Here is a 22,609-nt window from a genome sequence, read left to right as displayed (position 1 = left end):
TACTATTAAGACTGATCAATTCTCCATTTGAGTTCCAAATCACTCCACAGCTAGTCGTAAGTATTTTTAGAAATATTGGCTAAACAATGGTGGCAACTGGCGATATTTACTGAAATGTTGGGCTGTCTACACTACCAGCTTCATTCTTTGCCACATACTGAAACAATGCTAGACCAGGAGACGCCTGGCTCACGAATAGCTAGCTAGTTTCATGAACAGGCTGAAGAGGTGGTCTTCTGATGGTGTGCTTTTTTAGGGACCCTAGTAAGCCATCCATCACATTTACTTCAATATTGCTCACTGATGCTAGAAATTTCACCATTATTGAAACATTCCCGTGGATAAAGCATTGATGATTCCAAGTAAGCTTTGGGGGAAAAGCAAATAACTTTGGGAGGGGAGGAAATAGATCTCTGACAACTTAATGTCAAAAAGGTTATCAGATGCATGTTCTTCCATACAGAAGACAACCCATTCTGAAGCAACAGGTACTTAGAAAGGTAAGGAATGCTGAAAGTGGGGAAAAATACAAAAACAGGGGAGGCAGGGCATAGGGAAGGCAATCTCTACTATTTTGCCTGGGTTCAGTATCACACTGTCTTTTAAGGGCAGAATACATACAAATTTAATTGGATTTCTTATTCTCTAACACCACCAAAATTCCAGCAATATTAACAGAACTGACACTACATTGACATTGTGACATCAATTAACCAAGAAGTGGGTAGGACTAATCAGAAGTCTGACGGGAGTGAGAAGATAAAGAGGTGGTTCTAAAGTTGATTCCGAATAAGACCATCTCAAAGATATGTTCATTTAAGACACTTGACCAAGTAAGCAGCAATACCTCCAAAGAGGTGGGGAAAGTCCTACAAAATGGCTGGAAAGCCTGTCACAGATTAAGCAGCACTAGGAAGCCCCCACTGACAGAGCTACTAGAGTAGTGACTAGGTAAAGTCAATAGAAAGCAGTCTCTGGGGAGAGAAAAAAGCCACAAGAGTAACAAGAATAATTGAAAACTGAGGTTCTAGGTTTCACCAAGTATGGAGGCAGGCAAGAGGAATATCTTATTGACCTCATGAGTATTTATTGTTTGTGTTTCTGCCAACCACATCATAGTCATGCGATTTGTTTACACAATAAACAGAAGCTGGAGAAATGTCTATCCAAAGGTTAATTCAAGGTTTTGTGAAAGAATGGATGAAGTGCTTCAAAGCGAAAACAAAGAGGAAAAAACATTTAGAGGTGAATAACGGCTAAGGATCACAAATTCCTGGGGAAGAAATTGGAATCTTAAGTTGCATAACTGATGGCAGGGAGTTCAAAAGATTTCTGGATCATGGCTTAAAATAAATGAATAATAGACTCTTTACTAGGGATGGTATGAATCTGGGCACCAGTAAAAATAGATTTACTTGGAGGTTTGAAAAATCTAATGATTAAGAAGGTTTTAAAACAAAAAAATGGAAGGCCAGGGAGATAATTGCCCACATACATTAGGAAAAAAAGAGCCTTAGGAACCTGCATGGTTTTATTAATGTAAATGACATTAAGGATGCTGCAATGACATCTGCTTTTCTTCCTCACTCTTAGGACCACGGGACTTTTCCATCTTTCTGATTTAAAATTGAAACCTCTTTAGAATATAACAACTCATACCTTGAGGAAAGAGATTCTCTTGCTCTTCTATTTGTACCCAACTGTAGCACAGTTCTTTGCACACAGTAAGAGCTTAAAAGAGGCTTGTTCATTGATTCATTCAATTTCAATCAGAAGGGATAACTCTTGTAGAGTATATGGGCAGCAGAGAAAGCTAAAGCAACTCCATTTTCTCTGTAGTTGCTCTATCTTGCCTCTGACCCTGTTTGTATTGCAACCTTTGCTCCATCTGTGGCCTTAGGGCAGAAACACCAAGACAATCCTATATATCCAGGAGAGTTTACAAGAGATAGCTAACCTGTAGAAGAGCTTTTCCTGTTACTAAGAGGACACCACAATCTCAATTCCTACTCTGCGAGTCCTCAGCAGGGCAGCTAGGTGGTACAATGAAAAGAGTACCAGTTCTAGAATTAGGAAGACTCCTTGTTCTGAGTTCAAATCTGACCTCAGACACTTACTAGCTGTGTCACCCTGGGTAAGTCACTTAGCCCTGTTTACCTCAGTTCCTCATCAATAAAATGAGCTGGAGAAAGAAATAGAAAACCACTCTAGTATCTTTGCCAAGAAAACCCCAAATGGGGTCACAAAGAGTCAGACAAAACTGAACAACAACAACAGGGCCCCAGCAACAGCCTTGCTTAATCCTAAGGTACCTCAAACCTAATTCACCTCATGTCTAAATTGAAACCTATATAAGCTTTGTCTTTTTGTTCCTTTGGAGAATCTCTCTTGCTAGTGAACCTTCGCTGGTTCTGAAATTTATGGTACAGGTTTGGGTTATGATTTTCAGGGGTTTGGTCTGGTTTGCTGGGACACTAATAATTTGACTCACAAATGGAATACTATATTAGTATATCTATATTAGGCTCTGTTCTGAGTTCTAGCATATGTACACTTTGCACTGCCTCCCATGTCCTCCTGAGTCCCATTATGATGCCAATCCAACAAATAAATACTTATCACCTCATAAAGAATCATGGATAGCCTATCCACACACAAGAAATAGTGGCAGAAGACAAACCTAGGAACTCTATGAACACAACTGCAAAACACTTTTCACACAAATCAAATCAGATCTAAGTAATCGGAAAGATATCAATTGCTCATGGATAGGCCAAACTAATATAATAAAAATGACAATCCTACCTAAATTAATTTACTTATTCAGTGCCATACCAATCAGACTACCTGAAAATTATCTTATAGAGCTAGAAAAAATAATAACAAAATTCATCTGGAAAAACAAAAAGTCAAGAATATCAAGGGAAATAATGAAAAAAATGCATAGGAAGGTAGGTTAGCTGTTCCAAATCTGAAGCTCTACTATAAAGTGGCAGTCATCAAAACTATCTGGTACTGGCTAAGAAACAGAGTGGAGGATCAATGGAATAGGCTAGGCACAGGAGACACAGTAGTAAATGACATTAGTAATCTACTGTTTGATAAACCCAAAGACTCCAGCTTCTGGGATAGGAATTAAGTATTTGACAAAAACTGCTGGGAAAACTGGAAGATAGTACGGCAGAAATTAGGCATAGACCAACATCTTACACCTTATACTAAAATAAGGTCAAAATGGGTACATGATTTAGACATAAAAGGTGATACCACAGGTAAATTAGGAGAAGAAGGAATAGTCTACCTTTCAGATCTTTGGAAAGGAGAACAGTTTATGACCAAACAAGAGATAGAGAATATTATGAAATGCAAAATGGATGATTTTGATTACATTAAATTAAAAAGTTTTTGTACAAACAGAAGCAATGCATCCAAAATTAGAAGGGATGCAGAAAGCTGGGAAACAATCTTTGTGGCCAGTACTTCTGATAAAGACCTCATTTCTAAAATATGTAGGGAACTAAATCAAATTTATAAGAATCCAAGTCATTCCCCAATTGAGAAATGGTAAAAGGATATGAATAGGCAGTTTTCTGATGAAGAAATCAAAGCTATCTATTCCCATATGAAAAAATGCTCTAAATCACTATTGATTAGAGAGATACAAATTAAAACAACTCTGAGGTACCACCTGACACCTATCAGATTGGCTAATATGACAAAAAAAGAAAATTATAAATGTTGGAGAAGCTGTGGAAAAATTGGAACACTAATGCATTGTTGGTGGAGCTGTGAACTGATCCAACCATTGTGGAGAACAATTTGGAATTATGCCCAAAGGGCTATAAAGCTATGCATACCCTTTGACCCAGCAATACCACTTTTGGGTCTTTTCCCCAAAGAGATCATGGAAAAGGGAAAAGGACCCACACGTACAAAAATATTTATAGCTGCTCTTTTTGTGGTGGCAAGGAATTAGAAATTGAGGGGATGCCCATCAATTGGGGAATGGCTGAACAAGTTGTGGTATATGAATGTAATGGAATACTATTGTGCTGTAAGAAACGATGAGCAGGAGGAGTTCTGAGAAACCTGGAAGGACTTGCATGAGCTGATGATGAGTGAGATGAGCAGAACCAGAACATTGTACACAGTATCATCAACATTATGTGTTGATCAACTGTGATAGACTAGATTCTTCTCACCAATCCAACGGTACAAGAAAGTTCCAAAGGACTCATAATGGAAAAGGCTCTCCAAATCCAGGAAAAAAAAGGAACTGTGGAATATGGATGCTGATTGGACCATAGTATTTCTTTTGTTTTCGGTGCTGTTGGTTGTTTTTCTTTTTTGAGGTTTTTCCTTTTCGCTCTGATTCTTCTCATATAACATGACTAATACAGAAATATGTTTAATGTTATTATATATATAAATAAAACCTATATCAGATTACCTGCTGTCTAGGGGAGGGAGGAGGGAGGGGACAGAGGGAGAAAAATTTGAAATTGGAAATCTTATCTAAACAAATGTTGAAAACTAAAATAAATAAATTAATTAACAAAAAGAAATAGTGGCAGACTGAGAGTACAAGGGGTTAATATGAATTGAGGTGGGTTAATACAATGGGGGAGAGGCTTCCTGCCCTTTATGTCAGATTCCAGGAAAGTTTGCTGATTCAGATGTTTCAAGAGGACAGCCAGATCTGATCTCTTATGCTCAAGAAGCATTTGTTCCTTGCAATAATAGCAGTTGGCACCCTGCTTAAATACTGGGCCTGAATAGAGCTGTCCTCTCCCTGCTGCTGGAAGACTAGCCCCAGTAAATGACTGAGGTTTGTTTACTAGCTGCAAAACTTAGTCTAACCTCCCAATTCCTAAGTCTCCTTAAATCTCTTTACAACTTCAGCTTCAGAGATGAATTCATTTCATTATCCACGAGTGTTCTATTTCCTTTATCAAAAACTCTGACAGTCATCTATTTAATCATACCTTCCCATCATTCCATCTCTCTCTATGCCTCAATCCTAAACTTTTCTTTACCTTCATTATTACTTGGCAATCCCTCCACCCCTCAGTATTATCTGAGGCTATTCATCTCTAACTTCACTTTCCTCCATTTCAAATCTCAATCCTATGATTAGTCAACTCCTTTACTTTAAAATTGTTTTTTGTCTATGAAAATTCATCTTTAGACAAACCTTAGTTCCATAATACTAATAAGTGTTACAACCTACTCTTTTGCTCCTACTTCTATGCTGCTGAACATAGCTGGAGGAAATCACACAGCCATGCTGATTACATTATAAATTCATGTTATCCAACTTCAAATGGGCTCTCATTGCAACAAGGCAGTCTGTTATTCCTCCCTAATTGATTCTCTTTTTCCTCCCAGAAGCTTTCCCACAGAACCTTCTCTCTGCAAGTCTCCCAAATCACTCCTCTTTTTCCTAGTAGAAGACCTTACCTCCTGCTTTACTGAGAAAACTGAAGTCATTTGCCATGAATTCCCCCTCCCCTCTCTTAATCTTGAAACCTCCTGATATCATTACCCATTCTCTCCTCCTCCGTGACTTTGACAACAAAGTGGCTTTTCTCCTTGCCAAGGTCATTTGTTCTACAATGCAACTTCCAGTTTTCTCCAGCAGACTGCAACCTTGGTCATCCCTCCTCTCCTTATAATCTTCATCCATTATCTACCTACTGGTTCCTTCTCTGTTACCTTCAACTCAAACATGTCTAGATATCTACTATACTTAAAAAGTCTTCACTAGACTGTACTACTCACTCAATTATCATCTAATATCTCTCCCTTTCTCAAATTTCTAGAAGAAATTGTCTACACTTGTTGCCTTCAATTCTTTTGCTCTATCATTCACTCAGTTCTTTTTAAACTGGCTTCGGACATCATTACTCAATTGAATTGCTTTCTCCAAAGGTACCGATAATCTCTTAATTTCCAAATATAATGATCTTTTCTCAGTCCTCATTCTTCTTAGACTATCTGCTGCATTTGGCACTGCTGAACATACTCTCTGCCTGGATTTACTCTCTCCTCTCTTGGTTTTTGTAGCATCACAGATCGTAGGACATATAGATAAAGAACTTAGAGGCCATCGAGTCTAACCTCATTTTAGAGATGAGGAAACTGAGACACAAAGAAGTTAAGAGACCTGCTCAGGGTCACACAGCTCTATCTTGGCCTTCCTCTTCTCTTTATAATTTTTCTTTCTGAGCTCATGAGATTGAATTAAAATCTTTATATAGATGACTAACAGACACAGCCCCAGTTTCTCCCCAGAGATTTTATCTCATATCAACAAGTGTCTAGTGAAGATTTTGAACTAGATGTCCCAGAGACATCTCAAACTCAACAAGTCCAAAACCAGAACTCATTATCTTTCTCCTATTTCTTTTGGTGGTCACCACCATTCCTCTAATCTCTCAGTCATACTTGACTCCTCACTTCCCTTCATCTCACATATCTAATCAGCTGCCAAATCTTGCTATAATTTTTATCTCCACAACACCTCTCACATCTGACCCACTCAAACCAGCACCACCTGAACTAATCAGGCCTCTTACTTAGATTATTGCTATTGCTTCCTAATTGATCTCCCTGCCTTAAATCTCTCCGTTACCCAGCCCATCTGGCATACTGCTGCCAAAGTCATTTTCTTTTTTTTTTCCTTTTTTAATTTTTTTGTGAGGCAATTGGGGTTAAGTGACTTGCCCTAGGGTCACACAGCTAGTAAGTGTTAAGTGTCTGAGGCCAGATTTGAACTCAGGTCCTCCTGACTCCAGGGCTGGTGCTCTATCCACTGTGCCACCTAGCTGCCCCAAAAGTCATTTTCTTTAAAGCCCTGATTTGGCCATGTTACTTTCCTACTCAACAAACTCTATTGACCTCCTTATTGCCTGGGATGCCTGTAGGATAAAATACAAATTCCTCTGGTTAGCTTTGAAAACACTTTACAACCTGGCCCCAATCTATCTATCTTTCCCATGCCACTGGACATAACTATCCCTCACATATTATGGAATCCAGACAAACAGTCTTCTTTTCCTCATACATGACACTCCATTTCCTTTCTCCATGACTGTGCAGTGGCCATTCCTCATGCCTGGAATATCTTCTCTCTCTCACTGATTTCCCAAATTCCTTTGAGATTCAGCTCAAAGCACCATCTTTTTCTACATAAAGCTTTTCCTCACCTTCCCTCAACTTCCAAGTTCTCCTTTTTGTATTATCTGTATTTACTCTCTTTATATTTATCCCATACATCTGTACATGCACATGCACTTGTCTCTTCCTTTAGAATGTAGATTTTTTTGTGAACAGGGATTGTCTAATTACTTGTCTGTTTCCCTAGTGCCAAGTGCAGAGCCTGAGACACAGAAGGGGAATAATGCTTATTGTTTGATTGAAATGTTTGGAGGGATGAATGATTCTCTTGATGTTCAAATGCTGGTTTTTATAGTAATAGCAGCTAGCATTTATACAGTGCTTTGAAGTTTGCAAATCCAGCTTTCCAACAACCCCATCAAGCAAGGACTGTTATTATCTCCTTCTTACAGATGAGGAAACTGAGGCCGAGGTGAAGTTGTTACTTGCCCAGGATCACAAGAATGGTAAGTATCTGAGGCAAGATCTGAATTTGTATCTTTCTGACTTCAAGTCTAACTTTCTCTCCAATGCACCACCTAACTCCCTAGGATGTTATGACAGTGCATTTGCAATAAATAAGGTGAAACCAATTAAAAAGAATACCCACTTTATGTGATTAAGGTACTGGGAATGATGAAGACATTTTAGATATGTATGGTCAAAGTGGACAACGACAAGGTATCATTCCTGCTTCTATGCTTTACGTGGAGCTTTGGCTATGGAGTACTCCTCCTCTCAGACTATCTGGTCCTCTTCCACATCCATCAATTTGTGGGAGAATTACATGCAGGGACAGAGATTGGAAGAAGGTGGTGTAGCCTGTAAAACAGTGGCCTTCATGGTGATAATAGAGGCATAAGTCTTCCTGCAGGTTGAGACACACAGAAACGAAGATAAACCAGCTTTCTGGGTCATCAAATGTACCTGCCACTTCTGGTGACTCTCTGAAAGCCTAGGGATGCTTCAGGAGATCAAAGAGTTGTGCTATCAATACAGAGAACTCAGGAAGGAAGTGACAGGAGCATCCCAAAAGGTCACAGAACTCTAACCAGTCTTTAATAGAGATTGGCGCTCCCTACTGTAGCATATGTTAGCTGCCTGCTAACAGGGATATCACTGAGATAAAAGACCAGTCCTTAGTCGAGCAGATCCTGAAGCTTTTGAAAAAAAAATGCAGAGGCACTGGAAAACCCAAAGAGTCAAGCATGCATGCAGGCTGGACAAATTCTGTAAAATCACCTTCACAGTTAGGCTATACTGCATTTGCCCCATTTTTGACAATTTGATGAATAATACTCCACTGCAAATGGAATCATCTATTTTTTACTGTCAGAGATGACCTGTGAGGGCCTCTGTCCAGGAAGAAAAACAAATATGGTGGACTCTAGGTGATATATGGGGCTGATAACATGTTCTGCCTCAGCTAGATAGCTGGGGCCTTCAGTTATAAATGCACTTTACAACATTGCCAGGTCTGACACTGTTGCCACAGTTCCTCAGACTCCCACTGGGAGGCTTGCAGTTTGAGCAGCGGCTGGAATCAGACAATCTTGTTACATCCTGGCTCAGGCAAGGCCAGTGCCAGTGATCAGGGAAACCACTGGGAGGTGATAAGGGTAGCTCTCTCCTGGAAGAGAGCTAAGTAGGGTCCGAGTTGGGAGGTGAACAAACACAAACCAAAAATGTGGGTCAGGTTAGTACCTGCTTGTCTGTGGAACAAAACAATAGATCAAAAGATAAACAGAAAAGACTGATTGCTGAAATAGGAGAGATTCAGGTCCTCGATGCAAGGTATACTGGAAAACCAAACATTTATTTGCCTCAACCTGATTTCCCTAAACTTTAAACTAAATATAACAGGTGTCAATTCTATAGAGGTAACATACACTAACAGATTTCTAAAGACATAAACAGAGAGAAATAATTGATTTTGCATCCTAGGAAACTAGAGTAAGGGTGTCTCAGTTCTGTGAGCTTATTAAACCTCAAAAGTAGTTAATTCCAAGTTGTTAAAACACAAAAACTCTTACCTCTGCCAACAGGGAACTGAGGATATACAAAGACTGGCCCCACAAATGAGGTATCTTCCCAAGTGCAACTCTATCTACAGTGTGAGGATTCTTGTATTCTTCATCTACCTGGAGAAGGAGATTCAAAGAAGTAAAAAAATGGGTCAATCCAACTTAAACAGATATAAATGTAGCCTGGCCAGGGAAGGAAGCAGACTAGCCAGCACTGCGGTGCTGCTATTCCTTTAGTTTGCCACTAACTAGCTTGATCTTGAACACATCACTTATCTCACTTGGCCTCAGCTGTCTCATCTACAAAATGGAGGAGTTGAATCAGATCATGTCTAAAAGTTCTTATGTTTTAATGAATCCATTTCATATGGGTAGTACATGTGTGCATGAAAACATACATAAACGGAAAGATAAAGAATAGGAATCTTGGCTGTTCTTTGACTGTGCCTCTTATCTATCAGTCATAAGGAACTAGAATTAATGGACCTTAGAGATCACATAATTCAACTTCCTGATTTTATAGATATGGAAACTGAGGCATAGGGGTTGAGGCTGGAGGGGTGAAATGACATATCCAAGGGCACAGAATTAGTGAAAAATCTGGGACTAGAGCTCAGGTACTCTGATTTAAATGAAATGTTCTTTATGCTATACTATGGTCTTCAACTCAGCAATTAAAGACCTGCTATATGACTACTGTTTTATATAGTAAAACACTGTTTTAGCATAGCTCATCATAATATAGATTTGGATTTATCAGAGCTTAAACCATGATCTTTAAATCTAAACTCTGTAGGTGAAGCATGGTAGGCCTATAATAGTGGCATTAGTCATATTAGTCAAAACTGCGTTCCAAAATAAATATCCACTTTCAAAACAAGACCTGATCTACGATCAGATCACCACAAGGTGGTGCTATTTACTAGGGGAAAACTAATAAAATCTGGAAAAACTGAAACAAGGAGGGGTAAAATAATCCAATCTTGCTCTCAGAATTACAAAGGCCCTCAGAACCCTGACTGGTACCAAAAGAGGAATCTCCTGTTTGCCATATTCAAATAATGGCAACTCAGTCTTAATCTGAAGCCTATCAGTGAAATGGAAACACACTGCCTTCCCAGACAACCCATTAACTTTTTGACAGCCTTCATTAACACAACAGGAAATTTACTGACATGGGGCCAAAATCTACCTTTCTACAACTTCCACCCATTGCTTACCTTTCTTCCTTTTGGAGTTAACAGAACAAGGTCTAAATCCTCTCCCACATGCTGGCCCTTGCAATACTTAGAGATGGTTATAAGACTGCCCCCCTCCACCCACAAGTTAAGCATCTCTAGTATCTTCAAGTCATATATGGTATGGTCTTCTATCCCCCCTCACTATCCTGGTATATCCCCAATTTATTACTACCTCTCCTTAAACATGGCACCCATAATGAAAGACAATAATCTGGTTTGCTCAATACAGAATACAGATTAACTATCATCTCCTGTGTTCTGGATGCAATTCCTCTCAATGGAAATGAAGACTAATATTAGCCTTTTTGGTTGCCAAAGAGTATTGCAGACTAATTTTGAGCTTCCAGTACACTAATACTAAACCATCCCCACCCAAATCCTTTTTCTACCTTCATTTTTCCATTAATGACAATTCTTCGGGCTACATCCCTTGAGTCCTCTGACAACTCTTATGTCTACTATTTCTATAGTGCCCCAACTTTTTCGAGGAGTTTTTAAGCAGTGTCTGGTATATCACTTATCAGGTATGTTATAGTGGAGATTCCTTTCATGTACAGCTATTGAGATGTCTTCCACCTCTCAAATTTTATGATTCTGTGGCCACAGAAACATATGGGGACTACTAAAATTTTGTGTTTATGATTACATGAATGGGGACACAATCTGATCTATAGAATAACCAAATTCATTGTATAAAATTGCAGAGAAGGCACTGACCTGGACTGAGAGGGAGTTTCCATACCTAGGAATTCCCTATGCCAATGAAATCACAGATTTAGTCTCTATCTCCCTATTCCTATCTTAAAATCCAGCTTAGCCTCAAAGGTTGGTCACAGCTTCTGAAATGCTTCAGTTTTACAGATGAAACACATCTTTTCAACGTTTTACTTGTATGGTTTATATCATACATTTTTTTTTTTTTTTTAGTGAGGCGATTGGGGTTGAGGCAGTGGGGGTTAAGTGACTTGCCCAGGGTCACACAGCTAGTAAGTGTTAAGTGTTTGAGGCCAGATTTGAACTCAGGTACTCCTGACTCCAGGGCCGGTGCTCTATCCACTGCGCCACCTAGCTGCCCCTTATATCATACATTTATGCCAATCGACATATTAATTTTATCATATTTTTGTGGAAAATTATTTAAGGCATTTTACATGTATCTTAATTATCATGTTAAGATAATGAAGTATCTCTAGCTTTTGAAATTAAAAAAATAACAAACTATCTCAAATGTTAATTTTATAGTAAGCCATTCCCCTATCTTATGCATTCTATTCACTCTTTCCCCCCACCATCAAATTTGCATTTTAGGCATATCCAAATCTGGGACACTAGAGAAAGTACAATTTTCTTAAGGAATGTTCTTGGAATTGGATAATTTAATCTCACCCAAAGAAACTTCTAATTGCTCATTTAAATTCAAACTTCAAAAATATCTTAGAGAAAATATTCAGGTCAAAGAAAAGTCCTAAGGAAGTCATAGACATATTTATGGAGTTTGGGAATAATTTTCCATGAACATCTTTTAAAATGTCAGACAACAGACTGTGATATTTTTGAAAGCTACTAGGAAGCAGCAACAAAATTTAGGTTATTATTGGAGGCTCTCCTACATTTGCCTGAACATCTCTGATTTTTTTTAAGAAAAGTATTTGTGCCAAACATTAAACATGCTATGACAGCCCTACCCAAGGTCATTGTCCTCCTGAGCAAAAGTTATAGATATCTTAATCAACTAGTGAAGCCATCAAAAGGTTTTAGAAATAATTTCATCTGAGAAAAAAAGGATGCCTTAAGTCAAGAAAAGAAGAAAGAAATTACCAATAGATGATTCAATAATTGACAAACACCAGAGAGATGACAAGAAAAACCCAGATTCTGCAAGATCAACTGTACCTTGCCAGGAGGAATGGCATATAGTTCTGGCATTAGATGTATTCCATTCTTGCCTCTAATTAGTATTCCCTCCAACGCCTCTCGGTACTCTTGGACCTATAATTTGATGCCATTCCCATACAGGGGAAAAAAAAGACATTACCACTCATATTGGTGCTTTTAAATTGAAATGTAATGCAATATAGTCATCATCATATGAATTGCATACAATTTATCAAAGCAACTTAATGAAGGAAGGGGAGACAGAAAGTTCTAGATTTGGATTATAATCCTAACTTAAATTTACAAGTCATGTCAGTGCAGGCAAGCCAATTAACATTTCTATGCTTGAGTTGCCTCATCTATAAAATGTGTATAACAATGCTTTGTACTATATACCACTGGGTTGCTGTAAGGATTACAGAAGAAGGCATATAAATGGATTTATAAAATATTGTCAGCTATTATTATTATTATTGTTAAACCTAACAAGAACTTATAACTAGTATACATGACCATGAACTCTACACCAATGTTCTCATCTCGATGGATATGAAAGTAGGAGGTTGGGAATGTAGTAGTATATAAGGTCACAGTGTTGGAGAATCATTGATCCTCACTTGAGCAGGCAGAGCAGCTCATATCCAACTACTGAGACCTTACCAACCCAGTTCCTTTGTCTGAATGTCTGTAGTGGTTTAAGGGTTGCATGTTTGCAGGGATGCCTGATCAGTGTGGTTGGTTTATAGCCTTTGGGGTTAGGAGTGCTATCTTACGAAGAGTATGAGTATGCTCATCTGTGCCTTGAGAGAACCCAGACCACAGCTGGTTTTTAGTGAGTAATACAGAGCATGGATTCTAGTTGGAGGAATCACTTGCCTGTGCCTTGAACCCATAGGAACACAAATCTAGAGAAAGAAGTGCCATTGAGTGTACTGGTAATTTAAAGACTAGAAACTTAATTTCAGGGAGGTTAGATCACTCAGTCGGGATCACATAAGTAGTACTGGAAACAAGATTTGAACCTAGGTTCTCCACCTCTAGAGCCAAGCTTCCTTGTCCAAGAGATAGCAGTTCCTGCAAAAGCACAATGCAGAGGCAGACGCATCTGCCTGCTGAGCAAAGTCCCAGTCTCTAATAACCCATCTTGACATATTCATGTTCTCTCTGCAAGGCAAGCCCACTCTCCATGGGAAATTTTTTTCTGACTTAGACAAAGGCTCAAGTACTTCAACTTCAAGCTGGTCAGGCATATCACGATCAATTCTTTTTGTAATTAATAATGTGTGAGATGCTATGGGGTTCTCTTGAGCTATTATTTAGATCTCACATTGTTATTTAATGTCTCACATGGCTATTTTTTCTCCACAACTTGATTTTAAGTTCCTTTAGGACAGGGCCATCTCTTATAATTCTCTTCTTAATGGTAACTATTGTACATTGCTACATTCCTTGAATAAAGCATGTGCTCAAAAACATATGTATTGATTTGATATGAAAAAAAAAATCAGCACCATATCATCCAGCTAAGTAATTTCTACAGTGTGATATTTTGCATACTGAAAGGAACTGTTCCAGTTAAAAGCTGAAAAACTTAAACAAAAGAGAGAGAAAAAACTTTTTTTAAGAAGCTACATGGTCACACAAACAAAATTCCTTTTGTGGAGAGGCCAGTTTTGTCTGTCAGTCAAGCCTTTCATTGCATTGTTCTATCTGGGGGTGGGGTGGGAATAGGCAAGATTTTATTTGTTAAAAAAATTCTAACTATCAAAAGGTCACTTGTGGAAAGGTCCTAGCAACCTGATCTATTGCAGTACTGGAATGGGGAGGAAGGGAGTGTGTTGTATGTTTTATGATGACTAGAAATACACAGTGTTGCATATACACAGGCAGACCTGTGAATTAGTCCAAACATTCTGGAAAGCAATGTGGAATAATGCTAAGAAAGTGACTAAAATTTTCAGGACTTCTGACTCAGATGTGTGCTAGGCACACATTCTCAAGAAGGTCAAAGAACAAAAAGAAAGCCCCCCCCCCAAAAAAAAAACCCAAAACAAACCCCAAATATTTCTAGTGACATTTTTTTCCTCTGTAGAAGCAAAAAACTGCAAACAAAGTAGATATTGATGGATTGAGGAATGGCTAAACAAATTGTGTAAGTGGATGTAATGGAATATCACTGTAGTACAAAACACAACAGATATAATGAATACTGAGAAGCATGGGAGGGCGTGGAAGAACTGGGACAAAGTAAGCAGAACTAAGAAAACAATATCCACAATGACAACATTACAAATGATAACAACAACAAAGTGACAGAAACTGAATGCTCTGCAACAATACAATGACCACGTTTGGCCCTAAAGGAGAAATGAGAAGAAATCCCTCTCCCATCCTTTCCCCTTCCTCTTTGTAGAAATGGAGGGCCATGGGGCAGCTAGGTGTCGGAGTGGATAGAGCACTGGCCCTGGAGTCAGGAGTTCCTGAGTTCAAATCCAGCCTTAGACACTTAACACTTATTAGCTGTGTGACCCTGGGCAAGTCACTTAACCCCAATTGCCTCACTAAAAAAAAAAAAAAAAGAAAAAAAAAAGAAATGGAGGGCCATGGGTGTGGAACAGTACACAGAACCACAGGATTTTTTGAGGCTTTGGGTTTTTAAATATAAATACACACATGTAAACACAGTATTTATATATGTATATGTATATGTACATGTATCTGTATATGTGTACATACACAGAGATTAATTCTGCTGAACTTCCTTTTCCTTCCTCTTTTTTCTTCTTTATTATATGAGATAGATTTCTGGGATGGGGCAAGGAAGGAATACAATGAGAAATGTAAATGATAGAAAAGCAAAAGTTGTCATTAAAAATCTACTTTAAAAGTACAGAGTGTTTTATAGATTTCCAATTTTTCATTTTCTGAAAATTGTAAGGCAGTTCTGGGGAAAACGAGGGAGAAATATACAGGCCAAAATGGTCACTAGAACACAAGAACAAGAATCAAAATTCAAAAGAATTTTTGGCATGGTGGTATGGTAACTCTTGGAAGATAAAAATTTAAGATTTCAAATCCACTGGCAGTAGTGTAACTGCATTCCTGAGCAGTGACAGCACTCAAGAATAATAAGACATATTCTCTATCCCCATCCAAGAACATACTGAGTGGTGAAAGCATGGAAGGGAAAGGTGAGGAGCAGAAACGGCAAAAGTCATGAGAGACAGCAATGCCACTTGGTGTTCTTTTAAAAAGCACCAACATTCACCATGCATACAGGACAATTATTTTAAAAGTTAACCAGTCAAGACAATTTATTTTAATGGAAAAAACAAAAAATTTTGCATGGGAAATATTTCAGAGAACTTTTGGTGACTTTACTATGATAGGTTGTACTGAAGGAAATATGTTAACACGAAAGTCAAACAAATGTGGAGAATGAACTTAAAAATAGCATCTGCAAAGACAGTATTAAGAAGTTCTGGGTGACATTCAACATTCTGCATCTAGAATCAACACTTATGGATTTAGGAAGGAGATAACATGGTCCTAGTAGGGAGCATAGAACAAACGAGTTACTTCCTTCCATGCCTGCCACCGTTTTGCTCCTAGTACGCACTTAATGTCTGATGAATGTATGATACATGTAACCATGAAGCACTACATAAAGGCTAGTTATTATTACCTGTACTGCATCACCATTGAATACGCCATCTATTATGAAATATGTCCAGAACACTGGCCACTCACATTCTATGTTTTCAAAGAGTTTGAGTTCAGCAGGATCATAATGTAGTCGATTTGGGTCCTGGAAATTAAATATATATAGTTTTTCTAGGTTATGCATACCTATATAATATATTTTATGACTGTATTCATTTTAGTAGGGAGATTCGAATAAGACTGGACTGTCACTTGCCTGGATGCTGTTCAAGTATAGGCCAAACAGGATAGACTCTGAGGTCCTTTCCACATTTTAGACAGGGTATATGTGTAAATTTCTTTTTCTTTGTTTGGGGCAGGGAGGAGTAGGGTATGGTAGGGGGTAGTATAGTGAAAAGAACAGTGTACTCAGGATTTGAGTTGGAATCCTAGTTCTGCTATTATTACTCAGAAATTTAAACAAGTCACACCCTATTTAGACCCAAGTTTCCTCATCAATAAAGTAAAGAGGTTGCTTTGACAATCTAGAAGGAGCCTTCTAACTCTCTAAGTATTGTATGTGGTGTTGGGGTGTTTTCTTTGGGGGAAGGGGTAAGAAACTCCACACCTGTGGTTTCATCAGAGTGGGGAGCTTTGGAAGTCCCTTGTGACTTTCTGTCTTGGTCCCTCTAGCAATCAATCAACATTTATTAAGTGCCTGCTGTGTGCCAGACAAAATTAAAGGCAAAAGATGGTTTCTGCAAAGACCAAACTTCCCTCAACCACTGTAGAATGACAACTTATTTATATCTTGTTCTTAACCTGGGGTCCATGGACTTGGTTTAAAAAAAGATTATAACTATTTCACTATAATTGGCTTCCTTTGCAATCTTAAGCTTTTTATTTTATGCATTTAAAAACGTGCTTCTGAGAAGGAGTCCACAGACTTCATCAGACTGCCAAAGTGACCCATGGCACAAGAGTTTAAAAACCTCCATCTTAGAGAGTTGCCAGAGGCATCAGAGGCAAGACTTGAACTTTGTTGATCCAAAGACAAATCCTCTGTGCCATGCTGCCTCTCCTATGTATTCTATTACAAATACTATTTTTTTTTGCAGGGCAATTGGGGTTAAGTGACTTGCCCAGGGTCACATGGCTAATAAGTGTCAAGTGTCTGAGACCAGATTTGAACTCAGGTACTTATGAATCTAGGGTCTCCTATGTATTCTAGAAGATCTATATGAGTCACATATATACATATGTATTATATATTACACACAAAGATATAAACATGTAAAATAATTTGCATTTAGACAGTTACCATGTTGAATTTCTAAGTAATAGTCTGCTCCTGTCATAATTCACATGCTCATGCAATGAAGATTCTACCATAGACATAGAAACTCAATTTTGGGGGTAGTATTTAAGAAAGTAGATAAGCACTGAGTATGCCTTCTTTGTTACGTGTCCTGACAAATAACTTACAAATATCAAGAGTGCTAGAATAAAAATGTTCATTTTTTTAAAATGCTGGTTGAATGGATAAAATAGCTGAAAGAGGCAACTTGTATAGTATTTAGGGACTGAATTAGGGGTCAGGAAATCCTAGGTTCAATTCCACCTTAGACACTCACTAGATGTGTGACATTGGACAAGTTCATGTAACTTTTCTGTGCCTGTTTCCTCAAGTGTAAAATAAGGGCCCTGTATTCAATGGTCTTTAAGATATCTTCCAGCTTTAAATCTATGACTGAGCTGGTTCAAACTCTTCCCTCCAACCTCACCCCCTTTCCCCACCCCACAAAAAAGGGAAAAATATTCTTTCCAGGTGTATTGGCTATATTTCTCTACAAGATAGATCTCAACTTTGGGCTTGCTATTTACATAGTTTTCATATTCCAATGAATAACTTGTTGACTTAAAAATTGACACAACTCTCATCAAATGCTCCAGTCACATAAGTTAAATAAATTCAGCACAAAAGTGTAGTGAGGTAGATTCAGATCCTAAAATGCATCTTGTCAAATGCTTTTGAAATACAACCTCTCTTGGCGTTTTATAGCCATCTCGAAGGAATCGGCAGCATCCATAACGTCCCTGGTGGAGAAAAGAAGACATAGGAATAAATGATAATGCACCATTTTGAAAAGGAAATGCCAAACTTAGAATCATCATAAAGGCCAATCTTTGTCCCAAAGAGATGATGCACATCTCTCACTGTACATTTCAGATATGCTTTATCATGGGTCTTCTGAAGTTACTAGTTTGTTATTTTGATGAGAATTATAAATCCTTAAAAGTTCTTTTTCTATTTTGCATAACGGAATGTTTGTGTTTTCTGATGATTGTTAAGTTTATAATAAAAAATAAAATTTAATTAAAAAAAGAAATAATAAAACATTCTTTTCAGTAGAGAAGTTGGTAACTATGAGTGTAGATTATTGTATCTACTGTAAGACTTAATACATTGGTTGGGTTCAACTGTTTTATTACATAATGTTTTACATATTTTAATTTTTAGCATAACTGACTTATCCACCATGCCCTAGGACCCATTACAGGAAAACCCCACCATTCTACAAGATCTTATAATCTTGGTACCCACATTTCATCACAACTTATCTCTAAACTCCAAGACTCAAGATTTCAAGGAGGGGGTTCAGATGAGACATTTCCACATTCCCCACCTGACTTTACTACTTTGAGGCTTCTGACTTCAGCATGCCCGTACTGTGCCATTCCCTCCCCATGCTTTTCAATTCCTTTTTTTGTGTTGTCTTCTCCCATTGGATTGCAAGCTATTTAAGTGCATTAATTATTATTATTATTATTATTTTTAAAAAATTTCTATCCCTAGTGCTTAGCACAGTGCCTGGCATATAATAGGTGCTTAATAAACGTTTACTGACTAATGTAAGGTTGATTGGGTGGTAAAATTATATGCAGAGCACTTACTTTTTGAGCTAATAAAAAACATGAATAAAACCTTTAAAATAAATAAAATATATCCTTGTCAGGATGATATTTTAAGTGTCTGAGACCTAAATTTGTCTTATTAGTTTTCTTCCATGTTAGCCTCCTCACACTCGCCTTCATTTGACTATCCCCAGGATGACAGATATTCCACATGCCTTTCACTTATTTTTTTTATGTCATAATAGCAAAGTAAATTCAGGCTTAGTCAATACTTTTGAGGGGATCTCTAGTGGATAAGCCACTTTGTCTTCCAATTTACCAAACCATACAATAATTTATGCTAATGTTGAACATCTGAGAGAAATGAAGTAAAGTTTCCCTGCAGAAAAATGCTGTGATCTCAGAAAACAAGAAATAAGAAAGGGGGATGGCAGGAAGGGGCTTCAAGGCTAAAAGATAGTCTTGCAGGTGCCCAAAAGTAGATATAGAAGAGAACTTCAAGGCTAGTGGTTTAGCTAGTCCAAGTGTGCCAAAAGTTAAAGCTAGTTTGTACTGCACTTAATTAGCTTATGCATATTAACTGCCAACACCCCAAAGGTGGAGACTGCCACCATTTTCAAATATGCAATGTATATAATGGGAGGGGGGACATGCTAAGGGGAAATATGTAGAGGTGTTCTGGGAAGACTGTACACCTCTTAGTCCTCAGCCAATGAGGTGAAGAGGGGAGGGACCTTTGTGATAGGATTAGGGCTTAAAAAGAGTAGTTTGCTGTGGCAGAGTGGGCCACTATTCTAGAGTATATGCCCATTCTTGCAAGAATGTAATACAGCCTTCATATATTCACCAAAAAGGAAAGTCCAGTATTTTTATTTCTGATACTGACACAATATACTCTTTTCTGGCTGAGATGTGAAAATCCTAAGTACCTAAGGACCTTTAAGAATCAAAAAGTATTTTTCAGAGAGGCAAGGCAGGATAGCCAGAAGTCAGATTTCAGTTTGGGAAATCCCTTTTTTCCTTGCAAGTTAATTTAACAAACATTTATCCTGTCTACCTGTAGTTGGCACTTGGGAACATGCTTTAGATAAGGACTGGGTCCCTGCTCTGATAGAGCTAACAGTCTAGGAGGGGGGAATGACACAAAATATAGATAACAATAGGAAATAATAGTAATACATGATAGATTCACTAAAGGAGTGCAAAGGACTCTGTGAAGTCCTGGGAGCATACTGATACTGAGGGATTTGGGGAGGGGATCAAGAAAAACTTCATGAAGGATGTGACCCATTAGATTACCATTCATTTCCCATTCCTTTATTAACAGGGGTCCTGCCCAAGGATCTGTCCTGGGCTGTCTATACTTTCATCTTTGCTGAGTTCATCTGCCCAGATGATTCACAAATCTACATATTTATCCCTAATCTCTTCTGATATTTAGTCCCATATCCACAGGCACCTCAAACTCAACATATCCAGAATGAAACTCAATCTATCCTCCAATTCCTTATTTGTTAATATAGCTAAAATTAATATAGCAGTTTTGTAGCTAGAGGGAAAGAAATGTTCGGGGGAAAGGCTTTTTGTTGAATTGATCAGGTTTGAGGAAACCTGATCATGTTTGTAGACAGATGAGAATAGAGGAAGAGAAAGAGGGTACACAGTAAGGAGTGGATGAATGAAACAACAGGGCCCTGGAGAACAGAGAAGGTAATGGGATCAGAGGCACAGGCAGATGAATTAACCATAGTAAGGTATAGGGAAAATTCTTCTGTGACCATTGGCATGATTCAAAGATGTTTTTGAGAACTGAGGAAGGGAGCTGAAGGAATTTTAGGCTAGATGACCTCAATCACATAAACAAAGAAAAAGTCATCTGTTTATAAGCATGGGGATGAGCAAACTTGAGGTTAGGGGTTTGTAGAGTTAGGGGTTCATAGAGAAAAAAAGGTTTGGAAGAGTCAGTGGAGAATAAGAGCATCAGTAAGAGCAGAGTAAAAAGATTAACAAAAGCAGCACTGACAATCTAATTGAGGTTATGTACCATAAATCTGTAGTGGATAAAAAAAGCATAATTTTGTGAGTCTACCTGGGAGTTCCAATTGCTTCTAACTTTTGGTAGTATCCTCAGCTTGGTATACCATGCTGTGTAATAACTGCCCACTACTATACTTCACCTCGGGGTAACTGTGTTCCAACAGTGAATAAACTGATTCTTTCACATAGCAAAACCAAACAAAAAACAAACAAAAATCCACACTTAAGAGTAAAGGGCAATAGATGAGACAGTGTCAATTCATTATAGAGCAGAAAGGTATAAATTTAACAAAGTCTTACCTGGAGTTTGGCAATTATTTCGTTTTTGGTCTCATTCACAATATTCACATCTTCCACTGCAAATGCAGGGTAAGAAATTATGGAAAGAAGTCCAGCATCAATCTCTTTAGATGTGGATGCCCTTGGCAGCATTGACAACAGAATTGACTGTATGAAAAGTAATTCCAAAAATAGTTTTACCCAAGAAGTACTATAAATGATGATATCCATAAACAAATAACAAACCGAACTCATAAATTGTGGTACAGTAGATAGCACACTAGATTGGAAGTCAGGAGACAGGGATTTGACTCTTGAATCTGTTATTAACTAGCTTGTATAACTTTGGACAAATCATTTCACCTCTCTGGGACTCTCTCTGAACTAGTTAAATGGGAGGATTGGACTAAATGACCCTGCCCACCGCCCCAAGATCTTTTCAGTTATAAATGTTCTGTCGGTCTTTCAAAGACTGAAAAGTAGTTTACTGGATTTCAGTGTAGTTCACTGGAAATTATTATTAATTACTGTAATAATAATAACTATCAACTAAATAGTACTTTAAAGTTGGAAACGTGCTTTACATTTGTTATCTCATTTGATCAAAACTGGAAAGACCCACCAGATTTGGAGTCAGAGAACTTGGAGTAGGGTAGTGTCATTTCCTAGCACTGTTACTTACTACCTTGGGAAGTCACTTCTCTCCAGGCCTCAGTTTCCACTGAAGTCTGTTGTAGATCTAAATCTATGATTTTATAACCAGACACTTCATCAAATAGTGCACTAATTTTTCACTAGTAGTTAGGGTAGATGAGAGAACTTGAGAGAAGCTAAAATATGACTATACTAACAATCCTTCTACTCCTTTTTTCCTTTTATCCTCTACACAGACCCTGATGTACAGGAAAGGGACTGCAGGGCTCCCTGTGTATATTTGTTTACTGTATGTAACTGCCTGGGTTGTTGCTTGGCTAGGAAAATAGGCAGCAGAGGTCAGAAAAGAACATATCTATGGTGTTAATGTGTTAGAATCCAGAGATTCTTTGGAACATGTCCAACTGGGCAAACTCCCTGAGAAACTACTTGAGTCAAATGCAGTAGGTTCTACTTGAGCTTGAAAGCTGAATTAATTCCAGACTAGAAATAACAGGTCACTCATATTACTGGGGGCATTCTACAATAAGCTTGAGCCACAGAATTGACTTGATTTGCTCAGCCTGAAATCAAAAGAAGTTTGGGGCCACAAGGAGAAGTTTGAGGAGCAGGATTATAACCAATCAAGTTTGACAGTTCTGAACCACAAGCTCCAAAGTACCCATTGCCATCTGAGGACTGCTTGAAGGAAATGAGGGCAACTAGCCTAGAGAAGACTTAGGAGAGGTGAGCTTGGAATTCACTCCCTGCCCACCTTGGCCTTATATGCTCCCTCTTCCTTCT

At 38.2% G+C, this 22,609-nt stretch overlaps 1 protein-coding gene across 4 annotated transcripts in view; it reads right to left on the bottom strand.

Annotated features, from left to right (window-relative positions):
• Positions 1-22,609, bottom strand: part of PHKA2 (phosphorylase kinase regulatory subunit alpha 2) — a 112,933-nt gene that overhangs the window by 43,837 nt on the left and 46,487 nt on the right. For all 4 annotated transcript variants that reach the window (XM_043993243.1, XM_043993244.1, XM_043993245.1 and 1 more), the window contains 5 exons: positions 21,194-21,340; positions 17,984-18,037; positions 15,984-16,106; positions 12,317-12,412; positions 9,192-9,299 (listed from right to left, as the gene is read on the bottom strand). In XM_043993243.1, the coding sequence (XP_043849178.1) occupies positions 9,192-9,299; positions 12,317-12,412; positions 15,984-16,106; positions 17,984-18,037; positions 21,194-21,340 (528 nt within the window). The remainder of the gene's footprint in view (positions 1-9,191; positions 9,300-12,316; positions 12,413-15,983; positions 16,107-17,983; positions 18,038-21,193; positions 21,341-22,609) is intronic.

Source organism: Dromiciops gliroides, chromosome 3 (genome assembly GCF_019393635.1).
Source record: "Dromiciops gliroides isolate mDroGli1 chromosome 3, mDroGli1.pri, whole genome shotgun sequence".
Taxonomy (NCBI): Eukaryota; Metazoa; Chordata; class Mammalia; order Microbiotheria; family Microbiotheriidae; genus Dromiciops; species Dromiciops gliroides.
The sequence above is the reverse complement of the archived record's forward strand: the minus strand, read 5'-3'. Positions and strand labels throughout refer to the sequence as shown.